At 46.5% G+C, this 15,327-nt stretch overlaps 1 protein-coding gene across 1 annotated transcript in view; it reads right to left on the reverse strand.

Moving 5' to 3' along the window:
* The window catches only part of LOC136653484 (integrin alpha-X-like), a 45,375-nt gene that overhangs the window by 5,410 nt on the left and 24,638 nt on the right, over positions 1–15,327 (reverse strand). Inside the window, exons 11-29 of the mRNA XM_066630382.1 lie at positions 14,714–14,843; positions 14,173–14,315; positions 12,744–12,893; positions 11,340–11,546; positions 11,093–11,223; positions 10,238–10,395; positions 9,506–9,657; positions 9,237–9,371; positions 8,509–8,582; positions 7,616–7,757; positions 7,412–7,525; positions 5,701–5,780; positions 4,572–4,655; positions 3,725–3,803; positions 3,379–3,486; positions 1,897–1,983; positions 1,610–1,723; positions 1,319–1,408; positions 117–227 (exon numbers count right to left, since the gene is read on the reverse strand). Of these exons, the coding sequence (XP_066486479.1) occupies positions 117–227; positions 1,319–1,408; positions 1,610–1,723; positions 1,897–1,983; positions 3,379–3,486; positions 3,725–3,803; positions 4,572–4,655; positions 5,701–5,780; positions 7,412–7,525; positions 7,616–7,757; positions 8,509–8,582; positions 9,237–9,371; positions 9,506–9,657; positions 10,238–10,395; positions 11,093–11,223; positions 11,340–11,546; positions 12,744–12,893; positions 14,173–14,315; positions 14,714–14,843 (2,289 nt within the window). The remainder of the gene's footprint in view (positions 1–116; positions 228–1,318; positions 1,409–1,609; positions 1,724–1,896; positions 1,984–3,378; positions 3,487–3,724; positions 3,804–4,571; positions 4,656–5,700; positions 5,781–7,411; positions 7,526–7,615; positions 7,758–8,508; positions 8,583–9,236; positions 9,372–9,505; positions 9,658–10,237; positions 10,396–11,092; positions 11,224–11,339; positions 11,547–12,743; positions 12,894–14,172; positions 14,316–14,713; positions 14,844–15,327) is intronic.

A 15,327-nucleotide genomic window follows, 5' to 3' on the forward strand; every position in this document is an offset into this window, starting at 1 on the left:
CCCTAACTGGGTAGAACCTGCAATCCTGCATGCCGTGGCACAAACACAAGGAGGAGGAACTTTGCCTCCCCAAAGCCTCCCCTCAGGAAGTATTTCTTTGACACCCCAATTCTCACCTTGTAAAGAACCGCAGCAATCACAGCCAAAAGGATGAGGCCTGCAAGGCTGCTTCCGATAATGGCAGGCAGGTAATTATAGGCCACCAAGTGCTCCACTACTGTGTTCACCTTGGGGGTGAGAAGGACCAAAGACTGAATTAGATTCACCAAATTTAACTCCGCGCTACAACCCATACCTTGCCCAGAGCTAAGGCCAGCCAAGAATGGTGGCTCCCTCTCAGCGTCTTCTAATCCTAGACATGTCCCCTTTCCAGAGATGACAAGAGTCCAGGCCCTTAGCCGTAGGCAGTGTAGTTATGCACATTGGGGCAAAAAATCAAAACTTTAGATATAGGCTGATGGGTTCTGAGCTGTCTGTGACAGATCAGGAGAGAGATCTTGGGGTGGTGGTGGACAGCTCAATGAAAGTGTCGACCCAATGTGCGGCGGCAGTGAAGAAGGCCAATTCTATGCTTGGGATCATTAGGAAGGGTATTGAGAACAAAACGGCTGGTATTATAATGCCATTGTACAAATCGATGGTAAGGCCACACCTGGAGTATTGTGTCCAGTTCTGGTCGCCGCATCTCAAAAAAGACATAGTGGAAATGGAAAAGGTGCAAAAGAGAGCGACTGAGATGATTACGGGGCTGGGGCACCTTCCTTATGAGGAAAGGCTACGGCGTTTGGGCCTCTTCAGCCTAGAAAAGAGACGCCTGAGGGGGGACATGATTGAGACATACAAAATTATGCAGGGGATGGACAGAGTGGATAGGGAGATGCTCTTTACACTCTCACATAATACCAGAACCAGGGGACATCCACTAAAATTGAGTGTTGGGCGGGTTAGGACAGACAAAAGAAAATATTTCTTTACTCAGCCTGTGGTCGGTCTGTGGAACTCCTTGCCACAGGATGTGGTGCTGGCGTCTAGCCTAGACACCTTTAAAAAAGGGGATTGGACAAGTTTCTGGAGGAAAAATCCATTACGGGGTACAAGCCATGATGCGTATGCGCAACCTCCTGATTTTAGAAATGGGTTATATCAGAATGCCAATGCAAGGGAGGGCACCAGGATGAGGTCTCTTGTTATCTGGTGTGCTCCCTGGGGCATTTGGTGGGCCGCTGTGAGATACAGGAAGCTGGACTAGATGGGCCTATGGCCTGATCCAGTGGGGCTGTTCTTATGTTCTTATGAGAGTCTCTTTTGCACTGTTTACCTGGCTCTGTCTCTCTCCCTCCTGGGTGTATTTTGTCTCATCATAGGAAATGCGTGCTGAGCTTAGTAGAGTCACTTTCTTTTGCTGGATCTGGAAGACAGGTATAAATTCCTACACTGGTTGCCGGAGAATGTCGTTTCAAGTTCCTGTTGCAGATATGCCTAAAATGCAACTTGTTCTGAGAAGGAATATGTTAACATCTTACTAAGAAAAGGCATAAGTTCATTTCTCTCTCTCTCCCCCCCCCCCCCGTTCTAAGCTCAGTAAAGCTCCCAGCAGTAGCCTCCCTACCTGGGAAAGCCACTGGAAGCCAATCTTCCCCTTGATGCTGAACTTGAGAGGTTGCTGCTGTTCCAAGGATGAAATGTTGCAATGGACTATTTTACAGGCGGCCACAAAGCAGTTCTGGATGGAGGTGGAAGAATTTCTTGGGATTAGGTCACAGGTTGAGTACTGATGCTGAATATGAATACCCTTTGACCCACAGGGTCATCCTATTGAGCAGCCAGTTACTCACTGCCACCCACAACATCCAGTCTAAAATAAGGCTGCTGACATTATAGTGGAATTGTACTTACCAGTATGGGGCTCTCCCCTAGTTGTTTCACAAAATCCTTGGACGCAGTAGTGTGATTTCCAGGGGCACACTGAACCAGGCTGGAGAGCTAGGAAAAGGAAAAAAGCCTGGCATTCATAAAAGATGATGTGTTCTTTTTCTCAGCAACACCAGTACACGAGAGAGAAAGAGAACGGTTCTAGGCTTCAGAGAGGTATGTGTCAAGGAAGTCTGTCCCCCCCCGTAATTACTATCCTTCCAACAAGGACATGGTTTAGCAAATCAGGGGCATTGGTTCAAGGAACACACATATGGTCACATCAAGGCCATCTGGAGTAGGTTAGCCATTCTGAGTAGGAAAGGGTGACTAAAAAGCAACAAAACTGCAGCCTCTCCCCTCTGCATGGGTGGACTGTAGATTAAATCCCCAACTGAAATGGTTGCCTCAGGCAGGCGACTGGTAGGTAGGGGCAGCCAGCTCTCTGTCATCTTGCTTCAACTGCACCTCCTTTAAATCCCTGGATTGGAAAAGGATGAGGAAACACGGAGAGGAAGACACTGCTGAGCTAGAATATTGGCAAGTGAGAGGAGCAGAAGCTGCCACATCATTGGGCAAGGGGGGGACCCCAGCATCTGGTATGCAGAGCTATATTCCTGATAGCTGCTGATTGACTTGTCCTCTGTGAATTTGTCTAACTTCCTTTTAAAGCCATCTGTACTCGTGACCATCAATGATCCCTCTAAAGTGCATGGCCACGCAGCCATGCACCTCCCAGCTGAGCTCCATGCAGCGCGGTGCTCGGCAACCTGGAAATTTGGTGATGACATGATTACAGAATAGCCGGAGGTAGCCAAAGGGGTCTGCACAATTCTTTAGAGCAGTGGTACTCAAACCGGTGGGTCACAACCCACCAGCTTGTGTGAAGCTTCCACTGTTCCTTTAAGAGGCAGGGAAAGGGGAGAGACAGTGACATGATCTCAAGGATTGCATCACTAAGGGGGGTACTTTTATTTACTTAGGGCTGCAGCATGTTGCAGGAGGTGCAGGGAGCCCCACGTGGCCCTCTGCAGGGGTCCCCGATGCTTAAAATGTCCAAAGTAAGTAATGTTCAGCCTTAAGAAAGTAAAAGCACCCCCTTAGTGATATGATCCTGAGGATTGCATCGCTGCCCTTACCCCCTTCCCCTCCCACAAAGATTTACCTCAGGAGTAAACTCCCAAGAAGTTTGAGAACCACTGCCTTAGAGGGAACGCTGGTGGCCATCACCACATCTTGGTGCAGAGAATTCCATAAGTCAATGATGTGTTTGTGTGAAGAAGTACTTTTTGCAGGGTCAGTCTTGAATCACCAGCTGATTTGTTTCACTGGATGTCAGAGTTTTAGTGCTATCACAAAAGGAGAAATAAGCTTTTCTGCATCCACTTCCTTTGCAAAAGTATTCCGATTCAATTAATGAAGCACGAGCAATTGCAATCACTTCTGTGTGGCTTCTTCGGGATATACCTCAGAGGGGACTTCCACAGATGCGTTCCAAACCCACGTCCTGTTCAGCTGCACAGGAAACCGAAAGGTCACTGAGACAGGAATGCTTCGCTGGTACGTGTTCTTTATCTAAACAAAATGAAGATTCTTTATAAGTATGCGCTGGAGCCCTGCAGTCCTAACATTCACTCCACCGCTGGTTTTCACTGTGAGACTTCATCCACATTTCCAACTTTGTGTTCCAAACCAAGCCTTGTGGATGTGTGGATTCATGTAATTCAGCTCAAAGGTATGAAGTTCTTGTGGTTTGAGGATCCCCCTGCTTTTCCCATGTTCTTAATCCCAAAAAAACCCAAGCCCTTCTCACCTCATACCAATGTTCCACCATCTGGTTTCCATCTTCTTGGCCAGTGGAAAAATTGACATACTTAGTCGACTTATCAATTCTAGAAAAAATTAGACGACCTGAGAATGTGTGTATTTTGGTGGCAGGGAGAAGGTGGAAATGGCAGTCAAGGATGAGGCATAAGGCAATTCAGATAAGGAAGAAGACATTCAAAATGGGGCTGCTCTTCCCCTTCACCCCATTTCAGGTTCCTTGATGACTCCCAGGTGGTGGCTCTACCATGAAGCAAAAGCAACAAGTAGCAGATTTTTGAATGACACAAAAGATAGCCATGGGGGAGTAAGATCTAAGTCAGAGGGCACCATCTGTGGGAAAATTGTCCTGTGGAAGCCTCAATGAAATGAATGTGGAAGAACACAGTAGTGATTTTGAGGGAAGCCATTCTCTTTCAGCTACCAAAGTGGTACTTTCTATGTCTGGTTGTCTTTACCCAATCAGTTAGCCTTGAACCCTCATCATCCTCTGATCTGTTCACATGTTTAAGAGGTAAATGGGTTGAAAGGAACTGAAAGACTGTAGGATTCTGAACCATCAGAACTCCTACCTCACCTATGTCTTTTAACCCATGAAACTAACCAGGCCGGTTTCTCTCTGATGGATGAAATTTACAGTTCAAGATATACAGACCTAAGATAATCAGCAAGGGTTTGGCTGAAATGCTGGGAATTTCTTTGCTGCCCTGGGATGATGGGCCTTAGAAAACAATACTGGGTGTGCAAAGAAACCTTCCAATCAGCAATAGCTCACTGAGTGGCCAGGCAGAGAGGGTGGGGAGTAGTTTTGCCCCCAAAGACTTGCAGTCACCTACGCGTTGACAAAGATATACACAGCATATTTGACGGGCAGTGTTGCTTGGTGAATCATATCTTGAGTGATGGGGCCATGGTTTTCACTGGGAAAAGGAGAGAGGGACAGAATGAAGTACATCAGAACATAAGTTACACATGTGACTGTCTCCTCACACCCTGCTAAGCTCACCATTGTTCAATGCCACTACCTTCCTAATGTGTTGGTTTCATCATTTACATATGATACTGTGTCTACCTTCCTTTGTAAGCTGCCTTGTGAGCAATCAGTCTTCAAAGGCAAGATATAAATGCTTTAGAGCAGGGGTGTCCAAACTTTTTGGCAGGAGTGCCACACCATCTCTCTGACACTGTGTCGGGGGCCGGGGGGGGACGGACGGACACAAAGAATTAATTTACATTTCAAATTTGAATTACATAAATGAATATATTACAGATGGGATTTATATGACTGAATGAAGGTCTTGCAATAGCTCAAGATCTATAAAAGGCCTTGCACGAAGCAAGACTGGCCTTTCCTTTGTTCCTGCTGCTGCATCACAGATGTGCATCACAGAAACAGCAAGCAGTGAAGTAAGTCCTCATTCCACAGCTCATGCAAGAAGTTGAACAGTCGCCCTCACGCTGAGAGCAGTTGTGTCGGGCCAGTGTGGACTCCAGCAAGTCTCTGGAGGGCCAGAGGCTCATTGGATACTGGGGGCTTCCTGTGGGCCGGATTAGGAGTCCCCGAGGGCCACAAGTGGCCCCCGGGCTGGGGTTTGGGCATCCCTGCTGTAGAGAAATAACACATATCTTCATCCCAGCTGAGTGCCTCAGAACAGCAAAAGACCAGTCATGATGGCCATGTGCCATCTGTAGGTCCAGAGGCAGTTGCAGGGGAGCAATGGTGGGAGAGGACAATGCCTTCATCTCCTGGTTGAAGGCAGCTGGTGGGTCACTGTATGAAATGGGAAGCTGGTCTAAGATGAAGCTTTAGCTGGATCCAGCAGGGTACTTCTTAGGTGACCCAAGACACACATACAATCTAGTGTACATTTAAACCCATCTAAAAGTAGTTTAACCATCACAGATCTGAAATTGGTTTAAGCTAGTTTTGCACACACATCCCAAATTAGGCACAGCAAGCCTCACCTGCTGGCTGTGGCATTCATCTGCACCACACTCCCCAGTTCGACATCCTGGGAGACAGAAAAGGTGGCAATGAAGATCACCTGAAACAAAGGAAGCACAACCAATGACTAAGCAGCAGGGAGATCTGGACTGTACACATAAAGCTGTTTTAAAACCCAGCAACTGGCTTCCCCGCTTCCCCTTCCCAAGGAACCTCCCAAGCCTTTGGAGGAGGCTGCGGCTATTCTCTCTCTAACGTCCTCAGAGAATTATAATTCCCAGGCTTCTTGAGACAGAAACCATTACCATGAAACTAGTTTAACTTTGTAGTGTTGGGCAGCTTCTAGGAGCATGTTTGTGCAATCATTTGTTTTGGGATAATAACCCTGAAGCAAACTCTGATGAGAGCAGAGACTGTTGCCTCCTCTCTCTTTCATGACAAGCTAAAGGCCAGTTCACACAATCATTAATTCTGGAATAACTCCTGAACTCCCTTTAACTTCTGATTTGCTGACATGTTCTTTGATGCAGAGACAGAGGTGAGATGACAGGTTCTTCCCAACCCTGCTGCTTAAGATCCTTCTAACTGAAGACTGGGGGCTTGAACTAGGGGTCTGCTGTCTGCCCTGAACTATAGCTCCACCTTCAAGAATGAAACAAGTCAGCACTGTCCCTGAGAGACCAGGAGTTCTTGGCTCACTGACTGTACTTTCCTTCACCTCTGAATAATTTTCCAAAGTTCTGATAACACTTATCAGGCAGGCACACTTATCTGCCTTCAGAGGACTCGTTCTTTCTGTTCCTGCTTGAGTCACTGATCCGCCTCCTGATTGAAAAGAAGCATCACCAGAACAGTAACACATGCAGAGATTACAGCTTCCATCCTCTGAAAACTGCCAATTCTGCTGCATCAGGAAGGATTAGATCTTACCTAATGAAAAGCTGCAACAGAATTACCTGCTCCTTGCAGAGGCTGATTGGAAGGAGGCAGGGCCAAAGCAATAACACACAGAGATACCGTAAGCAGCTTTCACTGTAAGTGTTGCTTTTGGATCAGAGGGGTCTTGAATTGTTTTTTTGTTTGTTTGTTTTTGCTTTTTCCTCCTAGCACATGCCAGCCGTTCCCTCATACACACAAAGGTGGACCAGGAAACACTTTTAAAATTACTGCTGTAAGCGATGGCAGGCTTGTCATCACTAATGGTTGAAGCTTACAGCTTCCCTCAAGTGACCTATGGTCAGCCAGAGTCTGTGGCCGCGACACCTTGGAATGCCTTCTTGAGATGGGCTGTTGTCTCAGTACAACCACCACTGGACCTCTTCATTCTGCAAAAAGGTTCTCTTGCTTGCACTGTCATTGTAGTGCTCTCTGCCTAGTAGCCAAAACTCCACTTGGGTTGGTAAAAGACTGCACAAGCGATAGACAGACCTTGCCAGTATCAGAGGGGCATATCTAGGTGACGCCTTATCCTCTGCTGCGTCTGCCCTTTTCAAGTAAGGATATTGAGATGATAAAAACACTGGCATTCCTGCAAGGGGAGGGGTAAAACACTAAGTTTCTTCAGGTGCCTGGCTGCTGGTTGGCAAGCTTTTGCTCTGAAGGTGAGGAGGAGGGGCTGCTTTACACCAGCAGCCAAGCACCTGAAGAAACTTAGTTGCCCCCCCCCCACGAACACCAGTGGATCAAAGTCTACCTTCCCCATTCTCAAAAATGCTAGGAAGAGCACCTTACCTCAGCCCCACTCCGGAAGATAGGGTGGTTGATGTCACAGGTGGTGTTGGTCACAGGGTCATACTCTGAGACAGGTTTGGAGGAGCACTTAATGCTTATATACTTCCTGTTGGACTGAGCAATGAGGATCAGATTGTGAAGGTATGGGCAAAGTGGCCCGCACCTCTCATTCCCTATGCCTCTGCTTCACCTCTGCCCTCATACCTGCAACAGTGTGAACCTGCGGTAGGACAGGGCTGATGGGTAGGAGAACGTCAGTTTGGTACTGAAGGAATCCTCTCCATTGTTCCGGATGAAGACTGTGGCATTGAGCTCGGGGGTCAGACCCACCACTAGTGTGCCAAGGCTGCAGAAAAGAGGAAGAGGGCCTGTGATAACATCTAAAACGGGAAAATGGTGGGGCTCAATCCTGCCCAAAAGCCATTCCCCTTGATGGGAACCTTGACCCAGGTATACAAAACAATTTGTGTGGTCAGACACAATATCTTATTAGTGCATATTCCAAAGATCCGCCCTGCAGAAAATGCATGTTTTGTGACTTGGCTCACATTTAGTCTTGGAACAGATACACTGTAAATATACTTCTTCGTTGTCATTATCAATAACAGCAGTGCCCCCAGTGTAACAATGTATGTGTCTTGCTCTACCATATACACCCCTTTTACCTGACTCTGCCTCTCCTCCTCCTCTGCCCACACTGCCTAGACTTAAAGAGGAAGAGGAAAACTGAGCGCAAGAGGAGGTATGGAGAAGAGTGGTGGGCTAGAGTGCCTCCCACTCCACTGCTCCATACTTCCTGCTCTGCTTCATTCTTCTTTTTTAAATCAATAGGATGCCACATGGGGTATGGCAGCAGTTCCCCCTAAGGCAACCATTGCAGTTCATCTTATGGATGGCACAGCCCTGCCTTGAAAGGAAGCCATTATCCAGGGAGTGGCCCTGAGATGAGGCTTCCTCAGCACACTGTACTGGTAATGCTGAAAACACTCTGCTCTGCAGTCCTTGAACACGAAAGCTGTAAATACTGAATGCTGCCAACCTGATGTCCTGGGTAAATTCATTGGATTGGGGATATGAAGCAGAAAATCATATCTTACCCTGAGAAATTGAAAGATGCTTTTAATTCATCCTTACAGACCCCATCACTGCCACAGTCTTTCTCAAAATGCAGCTTGAAGAGATAAGGGAATAATATCAACCTTGGGTTGAGTGAGAGTATTAAAAATAATATTGCGTACAGCTTTAAATAAATTACCCTATATATTCTTCACTATTTGAAATCTTTTTCTGTAGATTTTGATATCAAATTATTTATTCAACACAACTGTGTCCTGCCTTTCCTTCAGGCAGCTTACGGGTTGGTATACCTGCACCTCTCCCTTTTTTTGCAACAGCCACCTAGACAGTGAGATCAGACTGAGAGAAAGAGAGTGACTGGACCATGGTTACACGTTGAGCCTCGTAGCTGAGCAGAAATCTGAACCCAGATCTACCTGGATCAACACTATTCATGGTTACTCCACATTGACAGGCAACAATGTGTAATAATTAACATCAAGTATTTAATAGCCTCTGCTTTAGAATTTTGAGGTGTGGCCATGGCCCCTTCCACAGGAGGGCACTTCAGCGTTGCTGAAGGAGAGATTCAGAAAAAGCAGCTCCTGAGTGGCTAAATATGGACAACTGTGAGAAAATTAAACTGCCAAGGGCCTACAAATTTTCCATGAATGAAACCCTGGCTCTCTCCCACTCCCCACACACTGATAGCCAGCCAATCCCTACCCAGACAAAAGCTGCCAGGAAGCTCTAAAGATCAGGGACTCACTGGTTCAAATATAAACTGATGGGACTGGTCATCTCTCAGAATAGCTCGCAGATTTCCAGCAGCAGGAATGGGATTTCCAGTCAGGGTGTAATTCAGACGGAGGTTTATGGGTGTGAGACTGTCTTCTATGCAGGTCTTTGCATAGAGGTAAAAGGAAAAGAAATAAAAGGGCAGCAGATGGATGTGATGACAATGTTTGCATCAAGGACTAAAAGCCCAGCATTCTGCCTTTGACTCTAAGCCTGTAGTGGGACCCTGATTTCACTCACCGGCAGTTTGATGCGATACTCCTTGCAGTGCCTATCCAAGCCAATCTGTATCACCTCAGTGGTGGAGGACTGGGTGACAAAAACAGCTCGGACCTTCAGGCGACCAGGGTCCAAGGTCAATGTGTATTGCAGGGTGTTTGAAATGCTGGAGTCTGAAGGGAGCAGAATTCACAGAGGTTTCAATGATTACTCTGTAGAGATTTTGAGGCAGGCAGGGATACGCAACAGTTTCGCATCTCTAGGGGGCACTAACTGCAATGAGCGGCTCATCTCTGCATAGGGCAGGGACTTTCAAGCTACCTCCCCACAGAGACCCTTTCCATTTCAGTTTATCCACAGATGAATGCTGTAGGGGACACTGCACATAGGGTACATAGAGTACCGGCCAGGATTTTGAGGCCTTGTGGTTGCCACACAAAATGGAGAGCATATTCTAGCAGGTCCTCAACACTCCTCTGCAGTTGTATATTGCTTGGGAACATCATGATAAAGCCAAGCTGGCTGCCGTCATCATTACAGACAAGAGAGAACCCCTCATAGAATCTTGCAGATTCCTGGGATTCTTTAGTTTGAAAACAAAACAATGGAATATGGCAATGATGTGTCACTGAAAGGTGGGGTGTCTGTTGTCATGCTTCTTGGAGTGGCAGAGGGGCTGCACTTGGCATCCAGTGCACAAACTGGTCGAAAATACCAGAGCCATATGTATGTCCCCCAATGCCGCAGACCTACCTAATGTAAACCGAGAGATCAACTGGACGGTGAGACAGACAGTTGCCTTGCTGACCTCCTTGTTTAGCTCCTCCTGGTTCTGGCACACAAAGGCAGAGATGGGGATTACAGGTGGGTTGAAGGTAATCTGGGACAGGACCTGGAGCACAGGCCGAGACCTGTTGCAAAGAGAGTCGGGGAGGGTAGGAGACAGGGAAATCCTTTGTAGTCACTTTTTAAAAGCCTGTGCCATCTAGGAGAACGGGAAGATGTTCAGTTTCATTACACATTTGTTGTGTGACAAGGGATACGCCCCTCAAAGAGGCATTTTTGTTGGGATATCTGCTGGGATATCAGGTTTTCCCAGTATTCACATCCTCACCCACCCTACTTTGCTGCATGGGGTGGTTATGCAGATATCACAGGTACCTCTTGGATAATTCCCTCAGAAAGACATGGCCCTGCCATTGGGAAAGGTGAGGCTGCTGCCCCAGAACAGCTGAGTGGGAGATACAGAGATCTCACTCACTGGTGAGTTCTTGGAAAATTCTTCTTCACATGCCCCACTGAAATGGAAGGGGAGTTGTACAGGAGAACTTCCTAGTGAATTACTGTGTGTGGGGGTGGGGGGGGTGGAGAGAGATTGCACAGGTCAGTCCTGAGGGTCCTTGCCATCTCTGGTTGTACCTGGCACAACCGCTTCCCTTCTCCAAGACTGTGCAAGAATAAAAAGTGTCGTCCTGCAATACAATTCTATTTTTTAACCTTTGTTAGAGAAGGATGATTCTCTGTTATGCCACCCAAGAGAATCACCCTCTGCCATGTTCAGGGATTCTTTAAGGAAACAGTGGCCAAGAGGAGGCCCGCAGCTCTCACCTCAGTAGCAGCACCTGCCCTTGAGCCCCTGCAGTGATATCTGACAGTCCATCTTCTGTAAGATCTATCCCAGCTCCGATTGTCTGGCCAAAGTAGTGAAGTCTATTGCCAAACAGAGAGGCCTGAATGCGCTGCAGACAGGAGAATGGGAGTAAGGGGGTGTTATGTCATCAGTAAGAACGAAGCCATGTCATGATGACAGCTGCACGGGGTATACGTGACAGGGGCAGGGAAGCTGTTTGCTCACCTGGCTATATGTCTGGTTGATGGACCTGCTGGTCCCTTGGAAAATGTACACAGCTCCTTGACCATTATCCTCCATGGGAGCTCCAATTGCCACGTCTGTCCATCGGTCCCCAGTTATTTCTCCTAGTTCTGCTATGCTGGTCCCGAAGCGGCCTAAAGGGTTTTTGGGCACTCCCCGCAATTCTTCACCACAGGTAAATGTCTGCCTCTTACAAATTATGAAAGGGGACAGTTGAATGGAGGAAGCAAAAAACCAACAGCATGGTGAAAATGTTCTTGCTTGAGTCTATTCAGTGCTGCTGATTCTGTGGCACCCTCTTGTTCATCAAAAAGGGCCAGAACTCACCCCAAGGAAACAAGGGAATTTGTGCCTAATACAACCTGCATCTCCTGAATTTCATCCTGCTCTTTCCATTTTCCATTCTGACATGGCACTTTAGAATCTTGGCAGCCCCTTCAAATGAGCACCTCCTAACCCCATCACACTGGATCCTGACCCTCTCCATTGATACCAGATGACCCTGTCACTACCACTGCTTGGGGCTCAATCAGTTCTCCTCCATCTCCTCATTTTTACAGCTGCATTGGCCATCTTCCCCTTTGCTGGGATACCCCAGTTTTTCCCACCTCTGCAGGTAACCCAAGGTTGAACAAGCCAGGGCAGGGAAATTCAGGGCAGCTGCTGAAGAACAGTAGCTAGAACCAACCCTCTCCCCATGTCCATTAAATCTCAAAACTTGTGTTGTGACATTACAACATTCTGCGTTTGCTTACGTATACGTGCTGATGGGCACGTGCTGATCGGCAAGGATGTGAAAGCATGGAATATGATGTCACTACACAAGGAGACCACTACATTGTTTGTTTAACACTGCTGTGTAGCATTATGTCCACCCTTGTTCCCTCACACCTTCTGTCCCAAAACAGAAAACAAGGGGAAATCCTATTCATCTTGCAGTAAAACTGCTCCCAATAGCTGCCCTTAGTTTTGGGCTGCCTAGTGCAGGGGTCTCAAAACTTTTCGGCACAAGGGCCGCATCGTGTATCTGACACAGTGTTGAGGGCTGGAAAATAAATTTATTTAAAATAAATAAATAAATTTATATTTATATTCCAGGTCTCTCAGCATTAGTATATCGTTCGGCCACTAGAGGGGCAGAATGTAAAGCAATGTAATGGAATAATTTATTTCCATTACATTGTATTGCATTTCATTTGGCACCTCTAGTGGCTGAATGCAGTATATACCTGCAAATGTGTATTTTGAGTTATTTTTAGCCCTGAGAGGCTGGGGAACCTAGGGGGCTGGATAAAATCCTCCTGAGGGCTGGATTTGACCCCCTGACCAGGGTTTGGAGACCCCTGGTTTAGTGGAAAGGGCAACTCAGCAGCCTCCAACACATACCTTCCTCTGGCAAATGTAGACCCTCCCTCCTCTTGTGCCATCGTAGTACATGGGAGCACCAATGAGAACCAGATCCGTGTTGGCGTCAGTGTCTCTGTCAAGGTCCACAGAACACAGTGTAGCCCCAAAGTAAGAGCCAATCTGCAGGGGCTTAAAATTCCATTGATAAAAATCAGGTGTAAATCTGTAACCAATTAATTACAGAGTAATCAATTGCTAACCCCTTTAGGTGACTACAAAGGCATTGGTTATTTACTAGGCAATACATTTTTTAAAATAATTTTTAAATATTTAAGTGCTTATAATAATAGCAGATGGAAGGCACCACCTTCCAAGAGGCACTCTCTCTTCACTATCACACATGAAGGAATGCCTCTTCTAGGATGGTACCCTGCTGCAACAGATACTTGCACCATTATAAAACCATATGCTTTTTTCTTCAACATTATTTTTTATTCAGATGTAAATGTATGCAGATTGATTGATTGATTGATTGATTCAATCAAACAATCAATTCTTTGATTAAAACTCATGATGAACAAACTAAGATTTCTTTAATCAGGTGCCACCTTTATCCTTGTTTGGTGTCCTCTGTCCCCAGTCAACTGTCCTGCCTCTTCTTCTCTGTCCCCCCACCCATCAGCTTTTTCAAGTGTTCATGAATCAAGAGGGACTGAAACAGAGGCAGGCTGTTTTGCTGAAAAATTTCAGAGTCAATACTGCATAACAGGGAAATGCAGATTTTGACAGAAGCAGGTTGAGTCAATGTACCACAGCTAAACTATACTATGTATTTAATTAGTGACATGTTTAGCTGTCCTGGCTTTCTGCCAAAGTACACTGGGAATTGAAGTTTGAGGGGGGTTGTGAGACGACTTCTTTGCTACAGGTTTGCGGCTGCCAGAGTTCCCTCCTTGGGTTTGAAATCATAAGCATAAAATGTCTGCAGCTGCTACCAGGCACAGGATCCAGCACTTGGTCCAAGTCAGCAGGGATCTGACAAACTACTTTTCTCGGGACAGCAATGAAGCTGGAGATTCTGTTCTTTTCCTAGGCAAAAGTGGACCGCCTGAGCACTTAAAGCGTTTGATCAGGAATGTGGCTTCTGTGGGAATAAAAGGCTCTTTCTGTTTTGTGGGCCACAAGGCCAATTTTGAATTGCCACAACTCTTAATACTAATTACAAAGTTAACTACATTTTCAAATAACATAACATAGAAACAATTCCCATAAGCAAGCTTCTTTGCCCCACCCCTATTCCCACGCCAAACCCACATTAACAGACCATACTAGCTGGCACCCACACATACTGTACACACACAGTAACACTTAACCAATGTACGAACAAACTAACAAATGGGACCGCTAGAGGGGAAGTGCAGGCTTCAGCCGCATTATATGTGCAAATGCAACCCCACAGCCCCCTTACCTGCTTTAAAGACAGCTCTGATTTCAGGGACCACTGCCCATTTTCTTGGCTGAACATGACAACTCTGCCAACGTGCTGGTAACGAGGAGCCCCCACCACATAGCTGATCTGTCTGTTAATTTTCACCATCTGTACTGAGTAACCTTGGAGAGACAAGATGGCAGACTTGACAAGTGAGAGGAAAGAGTGTAGCTGCCTTTGACAAAGTAGTAATCTGCTTGTAGCTTTACAAGGAGAATTCTCCACCGGCAGTGAGATGCAGCTGCTTCTGGGCTGGGTTCAAGTCAAGAGAAAATCTACCTGTGTGATGACCCAACATGTGCCAGAAGCAAACAACAGCTGCAATTTTGGAAGAGAAGGCTAATGAACGGGGTACAGCCTGTGTGCTTGTCTCTGCATTCTAGTTAACACCTGCTCAGCCAGTAATCTCCAGTATTCCCTGCTCCCAAAGAGACAGATTCTGCAAAAGCTGCTCAGAATTTTTCACCAGTCAGTTCCAACACAGCCCAAGAGCACAGAAGAATTTGCTTTTGACTCTTACCAAGATAAGCATCATTCATATCCTTACTACTGCTGGACACATTGATGAAGCTTGCATTGCCATCATTCCCATACAGGAAGATCCCTCCAGACCAGTCATAGGCTCCTACTGCCCCCAACACGGATCCATCCTAAACCATCACAAGGGGCAGAGAACACTTTACAGACTGCTTACTCGTTTGGCAGACAAAACTACACTCCTCATGCATTTATCTTATTTGGAGAAAACTCCTATGCTGTCTGGTGCACTAATTTATAATTCCCCTCAGCCTTTTAATTACATTTTTATCCCACTATTCTTTTGAGCACTTCTTTTGAGCACCCCTTCTCTTTTTTATCTTCATAACAAACTTGCAAAGTAAGGCAGGTTGACCGAGAGTTACAGGCCCAAACTCTACAGACCAGTGGAAAGGCTGCATAAACAGGATTGGGCCTTCAGGTAGTCCCTCTAAGGGGACTTGGTGTCAAGACTTACCTTCTCACCCAGGCCCTAAAATGCTGACGCTCCAGATATCCCCATTAAATATAGCAGGAACCTATTCTGCCAGAGACATGCCCAAGTCCATTCCATGAGCTTCATGGTGTAGCTGGAATTTGAACCTGGGGTCTTGTCCC

Source organism: Tiliqua scincoides, chromosome 5 (genome assembly GCF_035046505.1).
Source record: "Tiliqua scincoides isolate rTilSci1 chromosome 5, rTilSci1.hap2, whole genome shotgun sequence".
In the NCBI taxonomy this organism is placed as follows: domain Eukaryota; kingdom Metazoa; phylum Chordata; class Lepidosauria; order Squamata; family Scincidae; genus Tiliqua; species Tiliqua scincoides.